This window comes from Chlorocebus sabaeus, chromosome 23 (genome assembly GCF_047675955.1).
Source record: "Chlorocebus sabaeus isolate Y175 chromosome 23, mChlSab1.0.hap1, whole genome shotgun sequence".
NCBI classification, from domain to species: Eukaryota; Metazoa; Chordata; class Mammalia; order Primates; family Cercopithecidae; genus Chlorocebus; species Chlorocebus sabaeus.
This window is the reverse complement of record NC_132926.1, coordinates 50,516,545-50,541,279: the sequence shown is the minus strand read 5'-3', so window position 1 is coordinate 50,541,279 and position 24,735 is coordinate 50,516,545. Positions and strand designations below refer to the sequence as shown.

General features: G+C 36.3%; 1 protein-coding gene across 8 annotated transcripts in view; it reads right to left on the bottom strand.

Moving 5' to 3' along the window:
* Nucleotides 1-24,735, bottom strand: part of RAPGEF6 (Rap guanine nucleotide exchange factor 6) — a 210,992-nt gene that overhangs the window by 91,424 nt on the left and 94,833 nt on the right. For all 8 annotated transcript variants that reach the window (XM_073010711.1, XM_073010712.1, XM_008014336.3 and 5 more), the window contains one exon: nt 4,355-4,486. In XM_073010711.1, coding sequence (XP_072866812.1) covers nt 4,355-4,486 — 132 coding nt within the window. The remainder of the gene's footprint in view (nt 1-4,354; nt 4,487-24,735) is intronic.

Sequence of the window (24,735 nt, the reverse complement as noted above, 5' to 3'; positions counted from 1 at the left end):
ACAATTTAATTTCTCAATGTGCAGGAGAGCTCACTCCTGGAATATCCCTTTCCTATTTTATCAATTTTTAAGTGTAATCTGCATTAAAAATTCAGGTTTTTAAATCACCGTCTTCATCTTAATCTAAGATTTTCATCCCCTGACCCAGATTATTTCAACCTAGTTTCATTCCCATATTTTAGATTATGTTGCATAAAAAGATAGATAGCTCACAACATAAAAAGGCAAGATGGAATTTAGTTATATGGACAATAGGGAAGGCTAATTATCATCTGCATGAGAAGCAAAGACAACTAAGACGACAGCTCTTTAGGAAGAACGAAGTCATGGGTTGGGACTTAGAGGTTACTAAAAGAACTTTTTAAGGAACCTTTTCACACCAACTGCAAAGGAAAGAATATAATCTACCCTTACAATTGCCTTTCTAGGCCAGGCACAATGGCTCCTGCCTGTAATCTCAACACTTTGGGAAGCTGAGGCATGCAGATCACTTGAGCTTAGAAGTGTGAGGCCAGCCTGGGCAACATGGAGAAACCCTGTCTCTACAAAAAATATAAAAATTAGTCAGGTGTGGTGGCACATGCCTGCAGTCCCAGCTACTCAGGAGACTGAGGTGGGAGGACTGCTTGTGCCTCTGAGGCAAAGGCTGCAGCGAGCCGAGATCTTGCCACGGCACTCCAGTCTGGGTGACAGTGTGAGAACCTGTCTCAAAAACAAAACCCAAAACCCCCAAAAAACCACAACTACCTTTCTTATACCTCTACTTTTTACATAGTAGTATAAAAAGAAAAAGAATAAAATTAGTTAAGAAAATACACTAAACTATTAAAATATTAAGAGTATACAAGAGCATAAGGTGATAAAATAGAAATTAAGAGTAAAAAAATAAGACTGGTCAAAAACATGCCAGGAAATTTAAAAGGATTTTTTTAAAACTTAAATTTAAAAAAAAATGTAGAGACTAATTCCTTGATTAAACAAAGGAAAGCCAGGTCCTTAAGAGAAAGGTAGATATGATTACGACCACAGGACAAGTCGTCACCGCATGACACTTCTGAAGATGCCGTTCCTGGGCAGAAAGTTTAATGCTATAAGTTCCTGGGCAGAAAGTTTAATGCTATAATAATTAGATAAGAATTTTTTTCAACGTAATATCCACAATGTTCAGCATACAATAAAAACTTACTACATAAGTGAAGTGGGGAAATGTGACCTATAAACAGGAAACAAATCACTATAAAGAGACTCGATAATGAAAGTAAGAGACAAGAACTTTCAACATTTATTATAAATAAGTTCAAGAATTTAGAAGAAAAACAATTAGAGGAAAAATGGATAATCTCAGTAAGGAGATATAAACTGTAAGAAGAATAAATTTGAAGAAAGGGCAACAAAAGCTACCCAATCTGAAGTAGAGATGAGAAAAAAGCCCCCCAAAAATATTAACAAAGCCTTAGAGACTCATATCGTAATATCAAGAGTGGAAATATGTGGGTCAAAAGACACTCCGTATTCATGAAGGTAGGGTACATAGAAGACTGAGCCCAGGCCTTTCAGTTAATTTATCCTAGCACCTGGGATATATCAGACCCTTAATTATGATAAATGAGTTAAGTCCAGGAAAAACATATATACTGGTGATAGGATTAAGACAGTATGAAACTTTTTTCTTTTCCTGACATATCAATGTGTCTCTGTATGTATAAATATAATTTGGTGAGGCAGACAGTCTGAGGTGATTTTCTGATGACTCGGCCTTCCCCAAATAAACCACCAGAGGATATCCTTTTCCTGTTTCCATCTAGATAAACATGAAGCTACAATGAAGAGAACTATAGGCTGGAAGAAAGAGTTATACAAACTTACAAAAACCACACTTTCAAATTTAGGGCAAGTGTTAAGCCAGAACCTTAGACTTTCAGTGCCTCTCTTCTGGAAAAGGCAAAACTTTATGGGTAGAAAAGAGATTGGTGGTTGCCAGGGCTTAGGATAGGGGTCAGGAGAAGGGACTTGACTGCAAAGGGTCATATGGGTACTTTCTGAAGTGATGGAAATATTCTACATATTGACATAGGCTATGCCTTGGTCCTGCAATAGAACACCTCCAACCAACACCAGCAGGTGTATTCCAGTCTCATCCTCAGGTTGTCCAGCTAAAAGGCGAGTAATCTGCAGGTGCTAATATAAGTGCAATGCTATAGGAGCTCCTGTAGCATCTTTGCAAAGATGTAGGGACCAACTGTGTACAGTCCATCTTCTAGTTCACAACAAAGCATTGGTCTTTCCAAGTGACCTTGAATCTTAATCTGTGCACTATTCTGGCTTAGAGACATGGATATCCCAGTGATACCAGGTTCCTATAGTTTTTCTTTTCTTTTCTTTTTTGAGACAGAGTCTTGCTCTGTTGGCCAGGCTGGAGTGCATTGGCATGATCTTGGCTTGCTGCAACCTCCGCCTCCTAGGCTCAAGCAATTCTCCTTCCTCAGCCTCCCAAGTAGCTGGGATTACAGGTGTGTCACCACGCCCAGCTAATTTTGGAATTTTTAGTAGAGACAGGGTTTCACCATGTTGGTCATGCTGGTCTTGAACTCCTAACCTCAAGTAATCCGCCTGCCTTGGCCTCCCATCCTATAGTTTTTCAACACCAAACCTCTGTGTATAGTCTCTGAGAGGTCCAGATATTCTCACATGTCCTAAGAGAAATCTACAGCCACATCCCTGAACTTCACTGATCCAGGGTCAATCTTCCTCAGCGTTTTCTTCTGGAAAAACACAGTCTACCTTGATTATTACATGTGCAACAATTCTTCTTTCACAAGCTAACTCTTTTGGGGACAGGCAGAATGCATGAAGCCCAATAGGTACACAAGCACTAAGTGGTCCCAGAGCCATTGTATTAACTTGTTTCATCTCTCTTTTAATTCTTTGTTCTCTACTATAAAATGGAGAACAGGGAAAAATTCCTTGTTCTGTATACTGTAAAAAGCAAACAGGGAGATATAGATGACCACAGCAATGACCTTTGTTGAGAAAAGTCACATATAAACCAAAAAAATGGGTATTGTCTTTGTTCCATCTTGCATCTGCCTACAAACTTCCCTGAATAGAAGAAGGCTGTTTTCCTAAAATATCTCAATCAGGGTAACTCTGTAGAACCAGTCTAAAATGCTTTCCTCAGACAATAATGATACTATTTCTACAAATCTTAGTATATGGTAGCCACTAGCCATAGGTGGTTATTAGGCACTTAAAACATGGCTAGTCAAATTGGGATGTGCCATAACTTTAAACTCTGTTTTTTGATGACTTAGTACGAAGAAGGAATGTAAGGTAACTCATTCATAATGTTAAAACATTAAATACATGTTTTAATCATAATATTTGGTTATACTGCACTAAATAAAACATATTACTAAAATCGATTTTACCTGTTTCCTTTTATATTTTTTAATGTGGCTACTAGAAAATTTAAAATTAAATACGCGGCTCACATTAAATTTCTATTTGAAAGCTCTGGAATAGATAATGTATTTGAATTCCTTAACAAACCAATCCTGAATATCATGTATTCCTCTTGTTATTTTATTTAAACTGTTTTATGTTCTATACTCATAATCTCTGACAAAATCAATCACTGGGCTCCACACCCAGGGAACTGCTCCTTACAACTTGCATTAAAGGAGACATCACTGGAAGTTCCACTATCTGGATCCCGAAATGCTTATTGCCCTGGCTTAAACCTAACTTGGGTTCAATCTCAGCACGATCATGTGAGGATTCTCTCAGTTTATGGGTCTTCCTAGAATCTTCTCCCCACTATTATAAGGATCACTGAAAAGCTCAGTAGGTTTGAAATTGTGTCTTTTGGGTTTTAGAAAACGGAAAAGTCCATAAATATTCTCACTAATTTGCTATTTAATTCATGCCATACTACAACAACAGAGGCTTATGGTAGAAAAGCAGCTCTAATTTTCTTCATGACTTCTAACTACAGAAGACACATACAGTCAATTATAACAAAAATCAGTGTTTTTATAAGTTCAGTTATTCCAAGAACTAATTTTTTAACCAAAACAAGCATTAGATATTAATATGGATTCACCTGGATAAATGAAAGAGAACACTAGATTCATACTCTGCTGAACCATACTTAATCATTCTCAAAAGAGAGATTGTCTCTTTAATCAGGCTTACAAATTTGACACAATATATTTTTGAAAGTTTATTTTTTCAAAGACCTTACGCTTGAATTTCATACTCTAAAAGATACGTTAACCATCTAAGGCACAAGCACAGAATATCTGGCAGAATAAAAAAAACCATATACACAGCACAGAAATTCCTAAGGTATTACCTGATAGATATCAGATAAACTGCTGCTTCCAGAGTCACTGGCGATGCTACAACCAGACTGACTAGAAGACACATGAGTCACCTGTGGATGAGGGTTGTCTGTGAGATGCATCTTGGTAAGATCAGCTGGAAGCTGAAAAAAAAATAATTTAAGTTATTCTAAATGTCTTTACCTTTTTAAGCGGTTTTGACACGTTAACTTCAACAAATTTTTACGTACATTACTGTGCCATCTCATTTCTAATCCAAGTTCTCCACTTTTAGCAAAAAGATCTTTTGAAATAAGAACCATATAGTACTCTCTGAAACGATTAGGCAATTCTACAATGGTAAGCTCACTGAACAGTTTTCAAAAGCCATTACTAATGATACTTGTGAGGAAAAACTTGGACCTTCTATCCTCCCAAATAAAAACATTAGATCGGCTGGGCGCGGTGGCTCAAGCTTGTAATCCCAGCACTTTGGGAGGCCGAGACGGGTGGATCATGAGGTCAGGAGATCGAGACCATCCTGACTAACACAGTGAAACCCCGTCTCTACTAAAAAATACAAAAAACTAGCCGGGCGAGGTGGCGGGCGCCTGTAGTCCCAGCTACTTGGGAGGCTGAGGCAGGAGAATGGCGTAAACCCGGGAGGCGGAGCTTGCAGTGAGCCGAGATCGGGCCACTGCACTCCAGCCTGGGCGACAGAGTGAGACTCCGTCTCAAAAAAAATAAAATAAAAATAAAAACATCAGATCTGTCCATTTAAGGGTAGCAATGTTACCCTTTAAACACACACACACACACACACACACACACACACACACACACACACACTCTCTCTCTCTCTCTCCCCCCCCCCTCCCACCCTCCCTCCTAATAAAAAATGGTGACTAACACAAGAATAAAACAGCAATATCTTGGAATTCAGCTACTGGAAGCAAGACTTAAGACCAGTAACAAATTGATTACATTCAATATTCCAAAAACTTTGTAAGCATCTTTACACTTAATATTGAATTAGCTTCTAGTTGGCCCCTGAGAGATTTCTTAGTAATCAACATGATTTAATGAATGTCTGTACTAGGCGCAGGTATACGAGAAACACAAAAAGTAAGTGACTCCACCACCTCATCTTGAATATGGTCACACTCTTATGAGGTATGCAGGCTGTATAATATATTTCATACCATAAAACAGACATCTCACAAAATAAAAGCTACAGAAATTAAGACAATAAACAAACCATTGCATTCCAGAGTAGTAAAAGTTTTACATAAGAGGTATGTTTATTTATTTTTCAAATGATTTCTCTGCAACTTGCTATTCAGGGCTTAAAAAAAATCAATTTAATTTTAAAAATAGGGTTTCTTATTGCTTTACTACTGAAAAACATTAAAGAAACACACACATAGTGTATATTAAATGTACTGAGGGAATGACTGAGTCTGAATTATATTATCTCAAGAGGAATTAATGTAATTATAAAAATTACACATAAAGTACATCACGAACTTCCCCTGCTGATAACGATATGTTAGATAATTCAGATGAATCCTAGTACTAAGATAAACAGAAAACCTGAAATACATACATACATATACACACAGAGTATCTGGCCTCTGAGGTTACTTTTTCTCTTAAGAATATTTTCTGATTCCTAAAGAAAAGGCTAAAAGGCCAAGAAGTACCTGTGACAGCCACTGGCTAAAGGGACAAAGGTTAAATTCCAAGGCCTAGGATGGAAGGGCCATCTTTGGACTGGGACCCTGCAGAGTAAATTAGACTCTAGAGTAAAAGTCACCCAAAAGTAAACTGATGCTACTTTTAGAATCACCTCAATGCCTGATGCTAAAATAAGGTTATATAGGATTACTAGTATTTCCAATCAACTGTTGGAAGCAAACACAAATCCTCACTATAGGAAGAAAGTCATCCTAGGTCTCAATTAAAAAAATTTTTTTCGCATATACAGCATCCATTGCTCAGTCCAATAAAACCAGGCATATATGATAAGACAGGATGGTATTGATGAAAAGTACGGAATAAACTCCAGAAACTAACAAAGAAGTTTCAAATAATAGGGTTACCAGACACAGTCTCTAAAATAACTGTGTTTAATATATACCAGGGGTTGGCAAACATTTTCGCTAAGGGCCAAAGAATATATATTTTAGGTTTCACAGGCCACATACAGTTTCTGCTGTATGCTGCTTTTTAAAAAAAATCTTTTTAACAACTCTTTAAAAATGTAAAAACCATTCTTAGCTCACAGGTCATATAGCTCACTGGTCAGAATTGGTCCAGTTAGTGATTTATCATATATAGAGAGAAAAATACAAGACTAACAATTTCAGCAAAGAAAGAAAAAGAATTAAATGAAAAATCTAGAACTAAAATATGCAATTATGGAAATTAAAAAGCCGACAAGTAGGCTTAAAAAAAGATCTGACAGAGCTAAAAACAGAATTTGAAAAGTAAAGACTAGTCTGAAAAATATCCAGAATGAAGCATGGAGAGGAAAAAAGGTGAAGTTGGGAGAGAAGGGGTAAGAGCCACAGGAGATTCAGTAAGAACATGACATCTGAATAACCAGAGTCTGAGAGGAGCGAGTACACAGAAGCAAGATGATGGCTAAGCATTTTCCAAAAGTGACAAAAGACCTAACGTCACAGATCAAGGAGGTTTAAAAACTCTCAGCAAGATAAAAAAACAAAAAACAAAAAACATAAAACAAAAACCCACTCCAAAACAAACAAACAATCCCCCTCCCCCCATACCTATTCACACCAGGGTACATGTGTCAGGGGGTGAGGTGGAATACCAAGATAAAAGTTTTAAAGTAGCCAGGAAAAAAACCTGAGAGATTAATTACTTTGGCAGAAGCAAAATTAAGCTGATGGCTGGCTTCTCAACATAAATTCTGGAAGCCAGAGGACAATTGAGTGATATCTCCAAGAGCTAAAATTCTATACCTAGCAAAAACAGTCCTCAAAAAAGGGGAAAAATAATTTTCAAATAAAGAAAAATGAAGGAAATAATTCCTTAGCAGTCCTACAATGAACAAAATCCACTGGGAGAAGAAAAATGATTCCAGATGGAAGCTTTCAGGCACAAGAAAGAAGAAAAACCAAGGAAAATGGGAAATGTGTGGCTAAATCTACATGAATGCTGACTATATAAAATAGTAACATTAATAACCCATGAAGTTTAAAATACAATAATTAAAATACAACAACAGAATGTAAGTCCGGAGAAGGGTAAATGAAGCTACTGAAGTGCTCTCAGTTCCTTGCACTGTCCATGAAGCTGTAGTAGCAGACTTGATAGGTGAAGAATGTGTGTTGTAATTTCTGATTTAGGAAAAGCACAGTAAAAAAGTGTATACCTACCAAGTTAACAGAGGGGAAAATATTAAATAATCAAAGAATGGAAAAATATACACCATGCAAACACAACCAAAAGGAAGTTGATATAGCCTAAAGTACACTTGGTGCAAAAGCATTAGTAGAGCCAATAGGGGACATTTTATAAGTACGTGAGGTGATGGATGGAGATCTATATCTATATCTATATCTATAGATAGATGGATACACACACACACACACACACATATACACAGAGAGAGAGAGAGGGTCTCGCTCTGTCACCTAGGCTGGAGGGCAGTGGCATAATCTCAGCTCACTGCAACCTCTGCCTCCCGGGTTTGAGTGATTCTTTTGCCTCAGCCTCCTGAATAGCTAGGATTACCGATGTATACCACCGTGCCCAGCTAATTTTTGTATTTTTAGTACAGAAGGGGTTTCACCACATTGGCCAGGCTGGTCTCCAGCTCTTGACCTCAAGTAATCTGCCTGCCTCAGCCTCCCAAAGTGCTGGGATTACAAGTGTGAACCACCATGCCTGGCCAAGATGATGGATATATTAACTACCTTGATTTGATAGTTTCACAACGTGAACATGTATCAAAACATCACCCTGTACCCCACAAATACATCCAATTATTATTTGTGAATTAAAAATAAATTAAAATTTAAAAAATGTATAAGGCAAAAATGTCATCTACAATTATGCTATAAATTTTTAATACAGATCTCAGTAGCAGTCTGAATAAGCAAAACACACAAAAACAAAACAAGTAAAGATATACAAGAAATGAACATAATTAACAAATGACCTAAAGAGTATAGACATAGAATAACGGAACCAAAAACTCCAGAACACATTTTCTTTTAGAGCACATATTAAAACATTTGTAAAAATTTACAATAAGGCAAGTCTCAACAAATTACAAAAGACTGAAACCAGGGAATATTCAGCAATAACAGTGCAAATAAGGTAGAAATATATAACAAAAAGATAAATAGAAAACTATCATGTTAGAAAATTGTAAATAATCCTCTATTGAAATAGCCCATAAATCAATGAAGTCACACTGAAATTAGAAATTTAGAAAATATTAAAACAGAAATTAGAAAATATTAAAACAGAAAATTAAGATGCCATATATCAAAACCTGTGGGATAAGTTAAAGTCATGCTTAGAGGCCATTTATAGCTCTAATAAAAGGCAACAAAAAAAAATTAACAAGCTCATAATTCCTTACAATAATGCAGAAATATTTATGAGGGTATGATACAGTTCAAAGACCTTGCTCCCACTTGGTTTGTTATTTAGATATGAAAAAAAAAAACTCATCTGGGAATGAAGTAATTGGAAAGGCAAACACTGAAAATAGCTTTAAAGTGTGTGGTGTTTGGTTGGGGTGTCAGGGGTAGGAGATAGTATATATTGCAAATTCCCACAGAGGTAAGAAGACCAAGGAGAAGAATGTCATTCATAAAAGTAACACAATGAACCAAAGCCAGAAGTCCGCCAAGTGGCTTCATAGTACTGACAATGTACTGAGCAATCTTCACCCTCACTAGACCCTAAAAAGCAGGTGCTATTATTATCTCTATTTTACTGATGAAGAAACAGAGGCAATACGATTAAGCAACTTGGCCCAGATCATACACTCAAGTAAGTAGTAGAGTTAGGAATCAAACCCAGGTCTGACTCTAGCACTTTTCTGTTATATTCTACTTTGTGTCAGGAACTCTGCTGATGACATAAAAATGAAAACATATGGGCCCTGCCTTCAAGGAGCTCAGTCTAATAGTGGACAATGGAGACAGATTTATAAGCAAACAGCATCTGCTTTCTACTTCATGAAGAAAATGTCATACAGGAATTCCCTCAACCTCTTTACATAATGAGAATAATGATGCTGACTGCAGTTAACATCTGAGTTATTTGTACCGAACACACACTTCTACATGTCTTTCACACAGATTATCTCATCTAATATTCAAACAACCAGATGAGGTAATACTATGATTATACCCAATTTATAGAGTAGGAAACCTAATCTTAGAGATGTTATAAAGGTTTCCCAGAGTCACATAGCTAGGAAACTGGGGTCCTGGGATCTGAAACCCAGGCAGCCTGACTAAAACAATTGCTCTTTTCTACTAAGTTGTTTCCTGATACTCAGTTGGGAGTTCACAACACCCAATAGTTTATCTTTTCTTTGTAACAAATGAAGCACAAAGGAAAGGCTTTTCCTCCAAAAGAAGTTCTTGGTTCCTTAAATCTTCTCCACTATCTCTCAGCTTACCTGCCCTTTCTCTTTCTCTTCCTGATCCACCTGGACTCAACAGCTGATCTTTCATCAGCAACTTCAATTCATTTACCTCACTGTCCTTCCAGCCCACCAGGTCTGGCAAAACTTCCCATCTTTCACAGCATCCTTCATCCATTTCCTATACCTGAACTTCTGTGCTCTGCTGGAGATAACATGTCCACAAGGCCTACTGTTAAAGTTCTATTTGAAGCGGCAAGAAACTTTTTTAGCTAACAACTTGAATACAGACATTATGAAGTTACAAAGTCTGCTGAATACTTTGTATATAGAGAGGGGGGGCAGGGAAAGAGAGGTATTGAGAAAAGGCTAGAGGTAGAATATAATCAGCAATGCCAAGCTAGGCATTTTGAATTTGGTTCCTATAGACAATATAGAGTTACTATAGGTTTCTGGGAAGGGCAGTGATAAAAGAGCTACTATATATCTCAGTTAGACTAGATTTTGTTACAATAGAGGGCCCTCAGATCACTAAGGCTTACCCTAGTGAAGTGTACAGGCAGCTTATGGGGTAACTCCCGTAGTATACAGAGACTCAGATATCCAAACTGTTTAGGTGTTTTTGGCTCTGCCATCTCAACATAAGGCCATTGAGGTCACAACAGCAGGAAAAACAAACAAACAAACAAACAAACAACAGCTGGAAGAGAATGTTAATCTTGCAAGTAATCAGGGAAATAAAAACTAAAACAAATACTTTTTTCCCCATCAAATTGGCAAAAAGTAAGTCTGATAATACAAAATGCAGGAAAGACTATGGAGGAAAACAATATTCTCACAAACTGCTAATGGGAGTATGAACTGGTATAACCATTTTGGACAACAATTTGAGGAGTAGCCACTTTGGGGAGCAAATGTAAGATTACATTTAAAACATATCTATCTTATGACTCAATATTCTACTTAGGGTACCTACTCTTAAGATCACTCTGGAAGGACAGAAGGTGAAATAGAAGAAAATGGTACACACAAGAGATAGGAGACACTAGCTGAAGCACAAGACGATGGAGGCCTTACAAAATTAAAAGTAAGCCACCAGAATTGTAAGATAGCTTCTAGGGGCCGGGCGCGATGGCTCATGCCTGTAATCCCAGCACTTTGGGAGGCTGAGGTGGGTGGATCATTTGAGGTCAGGAGTTCAAGATCAGCCTGGTCAACATGGTGAAACTCCACCTCCACTAAAAATACAAAAATTAGCCGGGTGTGGTGGCGGGTGCCTGTAGTCTCAGCTACTCAGGAGGCTGAGACAGGAGAATCGCTTGAACCCAGGAGGTGGAGGTTGCAGTGAGTGGAGGTTACGCCACTGCACTCCAGCCTGGGCAACAGAGTGAGACTCTGTCCAAAAAAAAAAAAAAAGATCTCACAACTGAAGACAAATGAAAATTTTCAGCTTGAGAGAATACTCTAAAAGTGTCCATAGGGGAACAAAAATTAGGCAATCCAGGGCAAAATTTCATGGCATCAAGGATAAAAATAATAATAATAATGATAAAACAAAGACTGGACACAGTGGCTCATGCCTGTAATCCTAGCACTTTGGGAGGCCAAGGCATGAGGACTGCCTGAGTACAGGAGTTTGAGACCAGACTGGGCAAGATGGAGAGACCTTGTCTCTACAAAAAAACTAGAAAATTGACCAGGGATGGTGGTGTGCATCTGTGGTCCCAGCTGTGTGGGAGGCTGAGGTGGGAGGATCCCCTGAGTCCACAAGTTCAAGGCTGCAGTGAGCCATGATCACACCACTGCCCTCCAGCCTGGGCAACAGAGCAGGGCCTTGTCCCTCTCTCTTTTTTTTTTTTTTCCCTGTCCACCCAGGCTAGAGTGCAGAGTCACAATCTCAGCTCACTGCAACCTCTGCCTCCTGGATTTAAGCGATTCTCCCACCTCAACCTCCCGAGTAGGGGGGACTACAGATGTATGGCAGCATACCTGGCTAATTTTTGTTTTGTTTTTTTTTTTGAGACGGAGTTTCGCTCTTGTTGCCCAGGCTGGAGTGCAATGGTGTGATCTCTGCTCACAGCAACCTCTGCCTCCCAGGTTCAAGCCATTATCCTGCCTCAGCCTCCGAAGTAGCTGGGATTACAGGCATGCGCCACCACGCCCAGCTAATTTTGTATTTTTAGTAGACACAGGGTTTCTCCATGTTGGTCAGGCTGGTCTCAAATTCCAGACCTCAGGTGATCTGCCCGCCTCGGCCTCCCAAAGTGCTGGGATAACAGGTGTGAGCCACCGTGCCCGGCCTAATTTTTGTATTTTTAATACAGATGGGGTTTCACCATGCTGGCCAAGCTGGAGGACCACGTCTCTTTAAAAAAAAAAAAAAAGAAGAAGAAGTAAAATAACAAACACATAACTAACTACTAACAAAAGTTATTAACAAAGGAAAAAAAATTATAATGAGCTCAGACTTCTCATCAGCAACACTGGAGGCCAGAAGACAGTGTAGTAACTTTTTCAAAGTGCTAAAGGAAAAAGACTTTGGATTTATTATTTTGTATTCAACTAAACAATTATGTTAAGAGTAAATATAAAGGAAGGCATTTATGATTCATTCTTCCCCAACCCCCAACAGAACTGTGCTAATAAGACTATTTTAGCAAGAAAATTAATGAATTCAGAAGTAGTAAAATGCAAGTACATAGTAGCATAGGCAAAAACACATGAATAAAAATAAAACCAGTAAAATGTACGGAAAATGAAAAGAAGTATAAAAAAATTCTAAGCTTTATGTGTTTAATTGCAATCCAGAGTCAAAATTCCATCAACAGTAACATGACAGAAGGGGGACAGAGACATATACTCTTACAAATACTTGATTTACACAGTAGAGTACCAATCCAGAATCCTGCTCATATAATGTTTGCTGGCATTTCGTGAAATCTTGGAAGCTGATTTTGAAATTTTCTTTGACTCTTCCATATTTGTTAAATCTGGGATTGAAAGTTGGCTATCAGCACTCCAAAGGCTACTTTATTTTGCTGGTTACTTTAAAAAACAACCCCTATATCTCATTCTTAATTTTCTTTAAAGTTTTTTTTTACATAGTCTCACTCACTTGCTTTCTACAAGTGGTTTAAAGCTTTGTAGTATAGTGCAGCTATTAAGCATCAGCAATGCTTGACCATATAGGTGTCATTTTCACTAAAAAGGCCATTTAAGCCCTAGCCAGATAATAGCACAAATATACTGTGTACCTAGGCTTCTTTTCATCTCAATCAGCTGTTTGCCAAATGGACAGTGAATTTAAATGTCTTTCCAGAAGCTGCCTTTAAGAAAGATACGCAGTGAGCTAGGCCAGATAAAACAGAAAAAGAGACCATGATGCTATCATAGCATTTCTTCCTTAGTCACCATCAACAGGACAACCTTGAAACAAAGACATGATTTCAGACCATACTAAGAAGTGCCTCTATTGTGCCTGTCTGTATGCAAGAGAACCATAAAAAATCTTAATATATTAAATGTTACAATTTAAATGTTTTGAAAAAACATTGTTTTATAATACATACATGAGACAGGAAAGATAACTTGAGTGGCATCAAATTACTGACTATATAGTCACTGTGTATAATAAAACTTACTGATTTAGAGCATATATTTTCCTACAACCTAGCCTGGAAGGTTGCGTAGCACTTTGCTTTTTTGTGAGTTACTATGTTTATTTAAAAATGACAAGTATGATAGATGACGTTAAATAGTCTTCAGCTGCTAATGGTTTACTATCCTGAAAATACTTAGAATCATTATTTAAATATTTTAACATAATTGATTTTCATGAGTATTTTCTTCATATTATTTCACTGCTTAAGAATTATCAACTAATCCTTGTAAAATAGCACAATTCAACTGTAAAATAGCACAATTCAATCATAATTTATCTGACAGCATATTAATGAAACATGTCATATAATCTAGAAATTAGACTAACATACCTAAATACATCAGCCATTTAAGAAAATGAAGCAAGTTAGAGTACGATCACTGATAAGTACAGCAATAGCCATAATCAAAAAATAATTCAGTCTGAAGAGAGTACATCTCAAACGCACTGCAATTTAAGTCTGTAGATTTAAAACGCACCTTTCAAATCTTCTTAGAGGTCACATTAGAATGTTTTAGATATTTAAATTTAAAAACAAAATGGCAATGAGAAGAACTACTTTGTAGTTCTTATTTTTAAAGTTTAGAAAATATAACAGTGCAATAAAGCTCATTTACAATTCAAAATAAAATTTAATAACTGGATTAAATCAATTGCTAAGAAAATAACAATTACTTACTTTGGAGGCCCATGGTTGAAGACAATTGGCATAACAGCGAACAAGAAAAGCCATTTCCTAGGCTGGAAAGGGTAGTTTCCTTTTCAAACCAGAGCCACAGTGATGAGTATGGTGATAAAATTCTGTTAAGTTTCTTTTTACAAATCACACACCACTGCAGTGTTTATATAAAGGCAGCCTCTCCAAACCCCTTTTAAAAGTGAAATCAGGAGCTTTCAGTAAAGTATTGTTCTAAATTAAAACGTTGACTTTAACAAGCAAATCACAGTAAATGAAGATGTTTACAATTCTGGCTCAGAATATTCAAACATATACATGCGGCCTCAGGCACCTGACACAGACACGCAGAGTGGTAGCACAACAGTTAATACAATATCAATCAAAGCAAACCAGGCAACATGCACCAAATCTGTGTTCCTGGATTCCGTGAAACCTTTCCTCTCTGTGATATAGCTTTGTCTTTTCTTCAACTTATTTCATTCTGTAGAACAAGCACTCAGTGATTCTTCTGCATCAAAAGCAAACATTGTATCCTGAAGATTAAAGTTTCTTCTTTATATTCTTAACCACCAGAGGTTAAAAAAAAAAAACACCACCACCACCAACAACAACAAAAAAAACGTTGAGCAAATGGCAGTTAGATGACATATGCTGTAACAGGTTTGTCCTGTAGAATGCCTAAGAATCTCCAAAATTGTAATTATTTTCTCTATTCACATGCACTGTTTACAGCTCTGCAGCACTGCTTCTTATTCTAATGCATCAGTAAAACAGCACTCTTGATGTAAGTCTGGCTTTTCTGGTTAAACATTTTTATATAATACAGTACAAAACCACTATATCTTCTGCTAAAGCAAGACTGAATGTTACTGTCTTAATTCCTACTGTCCTTGCCTGTTTCAAAGCAGCTCCCTAAGGAGAAGCTCCTATTGATTCTATGCTCTGCAGTAAGATGAAATATCTAATAAGAAGGAAAGAGAGTGGGAGGAGAATAGAGCTAAAAGGATGACATCACCTGTACAGAAAGCCTCCAGAAACTGCATTAGATCAATTGGCTACTGTATCTGCAGATGTAGCCCAAAGAGCAATTTATTGAACACACACACATACACACACACACACACACACACACACCCCATCCTCCCTTCCATGAGACACGTCAGCAAGCTAAATTCTTTAAGAAAAAAATTGGCTTGAACACCCTTTCGACTTCACAGTTTTAAAAATCCATTTTGATTTTTAATTCTGTACATTGATACACAGCTATATTTGGGAAGCCATATTTCCTATTATTATTCAAATGTAATACAGTATTGTCCTCCCAAGGTAAAATTATAAGCTCTGATAAGATACCATTGCATTCCAAATAAAGAAGGCAGCCTAGGTTCTCAGATGTCACATGTATTTGTTAACAAGGGGTTTCTGCTTGCAAAATTTGCTATTTATCGAAGAAATGTTCTGAAAGATACAAACTTCAGGATCACTCTAAATTAACATTAAGAATATACAAACTAGTACTAAGATTTGTAGGTAGATAGTAAATTTAAATGGAAACAATAGAATTTCATTTTGCAAAGGGAAGCTGGAAAAAAATCACATGTACACCAATAGTTGGAGCACGCACCAACTCCTTTGAGAAAGAATAATCTGCACAACAAGGTACTTTCCTGTAGCCCAATGCTCAGTTCCTAGAAAAAGACAAGAAGCCAGCAAAAGTAACTCAGAAGAAATCAAAGAAAATGATTAAACCTGCTTCCACAGTGTGAACTAAAAAAAATTGCCCCATTTTTCTATAGAAATTACAGAAAAAGATTTTAATTTTGCCACACCCTCTTCCATCTGAAAACACAATACTACTAGTACCCATCCTTGTTCTTCATGCTTCTGCTACAAGGCACTAGATACTCCAACTAAGCTTGTGATGGTTGCTCCTAATGGCCAAAGTAAGACAGTTCCCAAGAGTAAAATATAGTTATACCTCCAGGCAGCAAAATTATGAGAAAACCAATCAGTGAACAAATCAAAGCAATAGAATTATTTTGCTTTATTCACCAAACACTTTTATTTTGGGGAAAACGGGATGTGCAACATAACAGGACATGTTACCTGGGAGACAGGTATTTTAACAAAGGACTCCACTGACTGCAGAAGAAACATCTTGTCGTTAGGCACACAAAAAATAAGTTCTTCAATATTTTTGAGAAAAGTCTGAGTCACTTTCTGAACAATACTATGCTGCCAATCTGAATTACGCTGCTACTTATGAAACTAGAATTTAAGTTAAACTAAGTATAATTTTGAACAAAGACAAGTTATGGTTTCAAAATATGTAATTATTTAGATTTTCATAAAGTTTTAAAGAATGTTTTTCTGCCAAAATTCCAAAGACACAATACCAAAATACACAATACCTGCATTTAAATATAAAATTAAATCTCACAAATGCAAACAAGCATGACTAGTTTTCTAAACATAAAACATGGAATATTTATACAGATTGATTTTCAAGCACCAGTGTGGTTTTTTTTTTTTTTTCAGTTTAATTTAAATCAACCATATGTGAGTTGGAATTCCACTTGATACTTAATATTAAGTAATATTAAGTTAATCATTCTTTAAAATAGAAAAATGATAGTAGGTACTTTGTATGTACATGAAGACAAACTCACTAAAGATAAAATTTCTAAAAGATGAGTATTTTACACATAAATATCAGTAGCAAGATTCAAGAATACTAGGAATTTCAACACCAGACAGTAATTATATTCATGTATAGTACCAACAGAATATATTATAGCCAAATCAAAAAGCAAAATTTTAATACACACCTTTCCCCCTTTTTATAAATCATGCTGATCAACACACAAAGAAGGACCTCAAGTTGGGCAAGGGAGACAGCCATCTCTTAGCTGCTTTAAAAACCTGCTGCCCAGAGTGAGAAATGTAATCCACTAGTGCCATATGTTAGACCTACTGTAGTAAACACCAACTCAGTAAAGGAACAAAACTCTCTTTTCCTTTAGTTTGACTTGTAAGTGAACATGACATCATCCTTTACCAATCATCTCATAGTATCTTCGATTCCAGGGAACTGTATAGTGAACCTATCATGCGAAATCTCCCTGTGTAACAATACCAAGAAAAGAAACAGGCCAAATTCCATACTCAACATGGGGATCCACCAGCATTCTGATGAAATAATGACTTTGCCTTTTAACTACTGAATGAAGAAATAAACATCCTTTGAAGAGAATAGTAATTTATCAAATAACTAAAATAAATGACTAGGTAAATAACCTATTTTTCACTTGCATCACTTTTAGAATTTTATCACGATCTCATCTCATTATCTTATCAATTCAAATGAATTAAATGCAGCAAAGGAGAATGTCCTGATTTACATATTGTCTAGGAATCACTACAAGACAGCCACTTATGAACACATTTCCCCTGCATATGAAATGTCATGATGCTAACCCCTATTAATGAAATCTTTAGCTTCAGAAAGGTCTTTTGCACTACTATAAAATAGAGCAATGTATGTTGACTTTCCAAAGATTCAAATCATGATGAAATACTTTTATAAAAGTGTAAATGCCATGTAGTTATTAAAATTTGTTAACTGTGCATATTATTTATAAACAAAAATACAAACTGAAATACTTGAAATCATATTGTTTAGAAAGCCAAAGATAAGGTTCTGATAGTTACTAAACTAGCCGTAAACATATCTTTTATGTCAATATGTGACAACACTGAAAAGAAGGACAGGGAAAGGTTACCACAGATGAAGGTAAGCCATAAGAGGATATACATTCTAGGCATTATGAAAAACAAACAAAACTAATGATAACAAAAACTGGATTTATACTAACCCAGGCATTTTATTTACTTATTACATTAATAGAATTTATTCCCAATCTGCAGTGAAATATTATAATCATAATTTAGAGAAGTCAAACTCCAAAGAAGTTAAAGAACAAAAGAAAAATTCTGCAGTTTTACAAAATAAAGAGTACACTCATTTCTGCATTTTAGTTGTATTTGGTTTTTGAAATATAAACTTAAATTGTACTGATTTACAGAGTGAAAACACTTTTAAGTCTTTTGGAAAATAAATGAATAAATGACTGCAATGGTCATAGGTAACATACAAGCCCTTTCAAAGGATCATAACAATCTTTTCCACCCCTTTCCCTCCATGTTTAACATGAACATCTGAAACGCATCTTTGCAGTTATCAGACAGTTAACTCTAATTACTGGTGCCCCTCAGGACTTCTGCTTTCAAACTGCATACCTATTCCTCAGCCTTCATGAAGGAGGCGAGGCAAGAGTACCAGCATTCTTTTATTCTCTTGTAAGAAACAGTGTGCTTCAGCATATGTCATATATATATCCACTAACTGATCACCCCCATTTTTGTTGAAAATCTGTCACAGCCACCAGCTGGACACACATGCACTATGAAATATGATCCATCCTTAGGGAGTAATAGAGGAAGAAAAACCAAGAAGGAGAGAGAAACTGTCATCATCAACCAAGGTGATGTAAGCTTCTATAATTAGAATCAGTGAAATTGAAAGAACAATAAAAGGCACCACTATGCTTCTGCTTTCCCTCTAGGCTGTGTATCAAGAATCTTCACACCTGCACAAAAGAATACACTTTGTATACAGTTATTCAAGTATATGCAAACCTAAAGTTTCAAAACAGCATATTAATTTTCTTCAAAAACAGAGCAACACATATAAATGACAAAAAATGAACTCTCATTTAAAACCATCTTTGAATTACTGGGTTCCTTTGTATCCCTTGTTCATAAAGATAACCATTACAACCCTTCTCTACTTTTAAATACTACATTTTCTAGCACTGTTAAAGCCACATACACAACATAGCACAGTTACTAAACACATACCAAATCAAACTAAACAACAGTCAGCATTAATTTGTTTGCTACGTCTGAGTAATTGTTATTCCCCTTCCAACTGGAACACCGTCATAATCATTGTCTTAGACCACTGGTATACATTAATATCTGAGTTGCTTTAAACAATTATCAAAAGAGCCTTCTTTAGCAATTACTCCATAAAATATTTCAAGTATGATAAAAAGTCTTTCTAATTCTGGTTCCCTGGGCAAATCTGTCTGAGTTAGTGTCACACCATTAAGGGAGGAAGAACTGCCCCAGACAACCAGAGGGGCATGCCCTGCTCTCCTCCTCTCAGTACTCAAGAATTTTATACATAGTGAATAATAAAGACAATTTTTAAATGCCTATTTACAAGTTACCAATATTTATGTAGAAACTTAAAATAATTTTCATACCTTTAACACAGTAATTTCTGTAACTCTATCCTAAGGAAATAATCAGAGTCATGTACAGATTTTTCCCTAAAAGTTGTTTGTAATAGCAGAAAAATTGGAAGCTATGTGAGAATACTTCATTACACTCTTAAAGTATTACATTAATATTGAAAATAATGTTTTGGAAAAAGTTTAACTGCATGAGAAACACAAACACAAGCATACATAACTAAACATTCAGCATCACCTAAATTAATTAAAATATTTAAATTAATAAAAAGATATATAGTCAGGCCTCTGTGTCCATGGGTTCTGTACCTGCAGATTCAAAAAACTGTAGACCGAAAATATTTTGGGAAAATTCCATTAAAAATAATAGTAGAGGTTGGGGGTGGTGGTGATTACTTCTATAATCCCAACAGTTTGGGAGGCCGAGGCAGGCTATTGCTTGAGCCCAGAAGTTCAATACCAACCTGGAAAACATGATGAAACCCTGTCTCTACAAAAAAAAAAACAAAGTTAGCTGGGCTTAGAGGCATGTACCTGTAATCCCAGCTACTCAGGAGGCTGAGATGAGGGGATCCCTTAAGTTGGGAGGTAAACACTGCAATGAACTGTGATTGTTCCGCTGCATTCTAGCCTGGCTGACAGCGAGACCCTGTCTCAAATAAAACCCAAAAAACCAGAAACAAAAATCCCACTACAACAATAAAAAAAAATTACAAATTTCAGTATAGCAACTATTTACACCACATTTACACTGTATTAGGTATTATAAGTAATCTAGAAATGATTCAAAATACAGTCATGCATTGCTTAACAACTGGGGTACATTCAGAGAAATGTGTCATTAGGCAATTTCATCCTTGGGCAAACATCACAGAGTGTAGCTACACAAACCTAGACAGTACAGCCTACTATACACTAAGGCTACATGGTATAGCCTATGGTTCCCAGGCTATGAACCTGCTCAGCATGTTACTCTACTGAATACTGCAGGCAACTGTAACACAATGTTAAGTATTTGTGTATCTAAACACAGAAAATGTACAGTAAAAACAGGTAGGAAAATCTGATGTCATTTATGTGGTCTGTCATTACGCAACACATGACTACATATGTAAGGATGTGCATAGATTACACAAAAATACTACAGCATTTTATAAAAGGGACGCAAACATCCTCAGATTTTAGTATCTGCAGAGGGTCCTGAAACCAAGCCCTCATGGATACTTAGGGACCATGGTACACTAAAAAAAATGTAAGTGACAGTAGCTATCTCCAGTTTTAAGGATGATAGCAAATTCGTTTCCTTCTTCATACTCTTCTATATATTTTACATTTCTACAATAAGCATTTCTTCACAAAATTTAAAAAAAAAACTGCTCTAACTTGGCTTTTGTCCTAGTTTTAGTTGTATCACTTCTATGCTTTTTCTCTATTTGTGGACTCAATACCTTCTAACTAGGTACAAAAACCTATCAAGAATTCTGTATTACTTCCTGGAAGATAAATGAGGAGAATTCTCCTAAAGGATATTAGATACTCGTGAACAAAAACAAAGTCCTCTTTTGTTTTTATGGTAGAAAGAACCACAAAGAATATACACCTGTTCAGAGTATTGTGGGTTGTAAATAAAGGGAGAAGGGAAGCAATATTGAAAAGCTGAAGATTCTTAGAGGTGGGGCTTCAAATTTCTCAGTAGTAGTGTGATCAGCACTCACTGTCTTATATACAAATAGGATTATCAAAGATCCCATTTGCAAACTTCCTGAGTTTAGAAGTAACAAAAGTCTGTTCATTCATTATTTCATTCTGAAATTACTTATGAAATACCATATTAAAAACAATCAGGATTTATCAAGCCCACAAATACAAAATAAAGTTCACAATGTTAACAAGTTTCTTCATCAAACACTGACTTTCACTTAAACAGCTCAAATTCTAAATTCTCCTGATGACTGATGCAACAATAGTGCTTACACCTCCTTTAGTTTGACTTGAATAAATGTTTAAACTTCTTGCTTACTGGTGCTCCATGAAGAGACCTCAGCAATCACATGTTTGTACCAAAGTCCTCTAGTTTCTCATGAGGAGGTGGGGGCATGGACCTATTTCTTACTATAGGAATGGCTTGATGAATAAGACACACACACACAAACACACACACACTCCATAAAAGCAAAACACACTTGCAATAATACCTTAAGAGGTCACAGCCATGGTCAAGTAAAAGCATCCAGCCATTTTTCAGTATATCACCACAAAGGTGGTAAGTGATGTGGTGTCCTAATCATCACCTTTTATTGAGCTGCATTGACAAATGTACATTAACTCTCTAAACATACTCTGAATCTAAACAAAACATGGAGCACTGAAAGAGAATGGAGAACATGATATAATCACAGGAATAGCAATGAGAAAGAACTGCCTGCTACATTAGTAATGTGTGAGCCTAAAATGAAAAAGTAGATTCTAGTGTGTCATATCATCCTTCTACCCACTATACAAACCCAGAACAAAAGACTAGATGGAAAGAAAATACATAAAGAAGACTCAGCGAAGGGAAACCCTTCAAATTAAAAACCCCAATCCATAATGCTGCCGTGGAAATCCTTCTTTGCAAATGTTCTTTTAGGAAGGGCTGGCTGGCTCCATGTCTGTGCAGACGCTACGCTGAAGAAAGAGAGGAAGACTAGCACCTTATTCTGTCCCTGAGAATATAAAAATTCCCTAAACAACACAAAGAACAAGAAATTAAAAAAATTATGATGTAGTCTACTAAGGAACTTGAGATCTAGTTAATAAGACAACAAACATATAACCAACACTCATACAGACACACTGTTGGTTATTTAAAAATACAGCAGCTGGCTGGGTGCAGAAGCTCATTTTGTCTATGATCCCAGTGTTTTGGGAGGCTGCAGTGATTAGACTACGTGAGCCCAGGAGTTTGAGACTAGCCTGGGAAACATAGCAAGACACTGTCTCTACAAAAAATAAAAATACTTAGTTGAGTGTGGTGGCACATGCCTGTAGTTCTAGCTACTCAGGAGGCTAAGGCAGGTCATTCGGGCCCAGGAGTTTGAGCTTACGGTGAACTATGATCACATAACTGCACTTCACAGCTTGAGCAACAGAGTGAAACCCTGTCTCAAAAACAGCAACAAAAAAAATAAACAGTAGCAAAAGGAAGGAGAAATCAAGGAGAAGGACTATAATTTCTTACCTAAAGTACGCAAACACCAATAAAGTTTTTTAAACCTTTGAAACATGTCCAGATTCATATTTGGCTCAATCATATTTCTATAAAAATGAGCACAAATGAGATCTGATATTCTAGAGAAATCAAGTCAAAGAAAGGCACACTTGGTGAAACCAAGATGTTTCATGTTTATTGGTCCTGGTTTAATTTTACCATTTAACTCTACATATGTACCAATATTAAAAATTCAACTCACAGGCCAGGTGTGGTGGTTCATGCCTGTAATTCCAGCACTTTGGGAGGCCAAGATCGCGCCATTGCACTCCAGCCTGGGTGACAGTGTGAGACTCCGTCTCAAAAAAATTCAATTCAATACATTTCAAAATGTTTATTGTTACATGCTATTCAAAATGAAACAACGAACATTATACAAAAAATACAGGCATTTAAAACATTCTTAAATAAACTGTTAATTCCATTTTTTGTTATCTCAGAATAGTGCAGAATAATATGGGCACACTTCATGCAAGTACTATCCTACGGGACCAACGAAGAGAAGTACACTCTATGAACAGGAAATGTCAGAAAAGGCTTCTCTAAAGAGGTCATGGATGAATGGACTCTCGGGAGCTGAACGACTTTGTCAGAAGAACATGATAGAAGCCCATTCTGGATAAAAGGAGCAAGTGGCAAGATTCAAAGTGACTCATCAAAGGATAGAATTATATTAGGTAAAGAAGCCATTAAGAGCCTTACAGGTAAAGAGAACAGGACCAAAAGTAGGGACCTCCAAACATAATGGGGCAGAAAGCTGAAAAGGTAAACTGGAACTAAATAAGAAAAGGATTTATATACCATATACTCTCAAGATTCTTAATTTTTCTTTTTACTTTTTTTTTATCTTTTCTTGTAGAGACAGGGTCTTGCTTTGTTGCACAGCTTGGTTTCAAACTCCTGGCTTCAGGTGATTCTTCCATCTTGGCATCTCAAAGTGCTAGAATTAGGTATGAGCCACTCCATTTGGCCTCACAACTTTTAAAAATCACACATAGCACTGGGGATAAAAATGAGTTACATTTATAACATACATAATGTATTTAAAAATTAATACATGTGTTGCTGGCAAAATATTTTGTATTCATTACAAAATATACACAAAATCCCCAGAAACTTAAAAGGGTAAGATAATAGTATTTTCTTCCCATGTCCTGGAGATTGTTTTGGGCTAAACAAATGGCCTTGCTAACTACTATCAAACAGGCCTACAAGTGATTAATTCCAAAATCAGATTCATCATTTCTAGGCAGACATTCTCCATCTCATTTGATTGGCTTCTAGCTACTCATTCTATACAGTAAAGTGACTCATCCAGTGACTTTCACATAAATTTTGTAACTACTTTTATCTTTTAAGATTGGACAAAGAAATTACTGGTTCAAAGTGAATGATTCTGAGGGTAAATTTTAATTGTCTGATTGTTCTAACTTCAAGCTAACTTGATTTAACTTTTCTTACCTTTATTCTCCCTTTGTTCTGATTCTTTAGCTTACTTGTTTACATTTACTTTAATATATTTACACATTTTGGTAAGCACTTTTTACATCCAGGTATGGAATAAATAATAATACTATTTTGTAAGCAACAGGAACAAAGGTTTTTAAAATATTTACAATAATAACAACAGCAATAGGATGCTATTAACATTACTATTTTTCAGAGCACCAGACACTAGGCAGAGCCCTTTTTATATATTACCTCACTTAATCCTTTTATAAATTTATAAGTTATCTATCAAGACAGACATACAAAGGTCACACAACTTGCCCAAAGTTACACAGGATGCTAAGCAAGCTGACAGAACAGGCACTCTTATTTTCTTTTATACTCTAAGGTTACAATTATGATGGTTGACATCTTCTAGGAG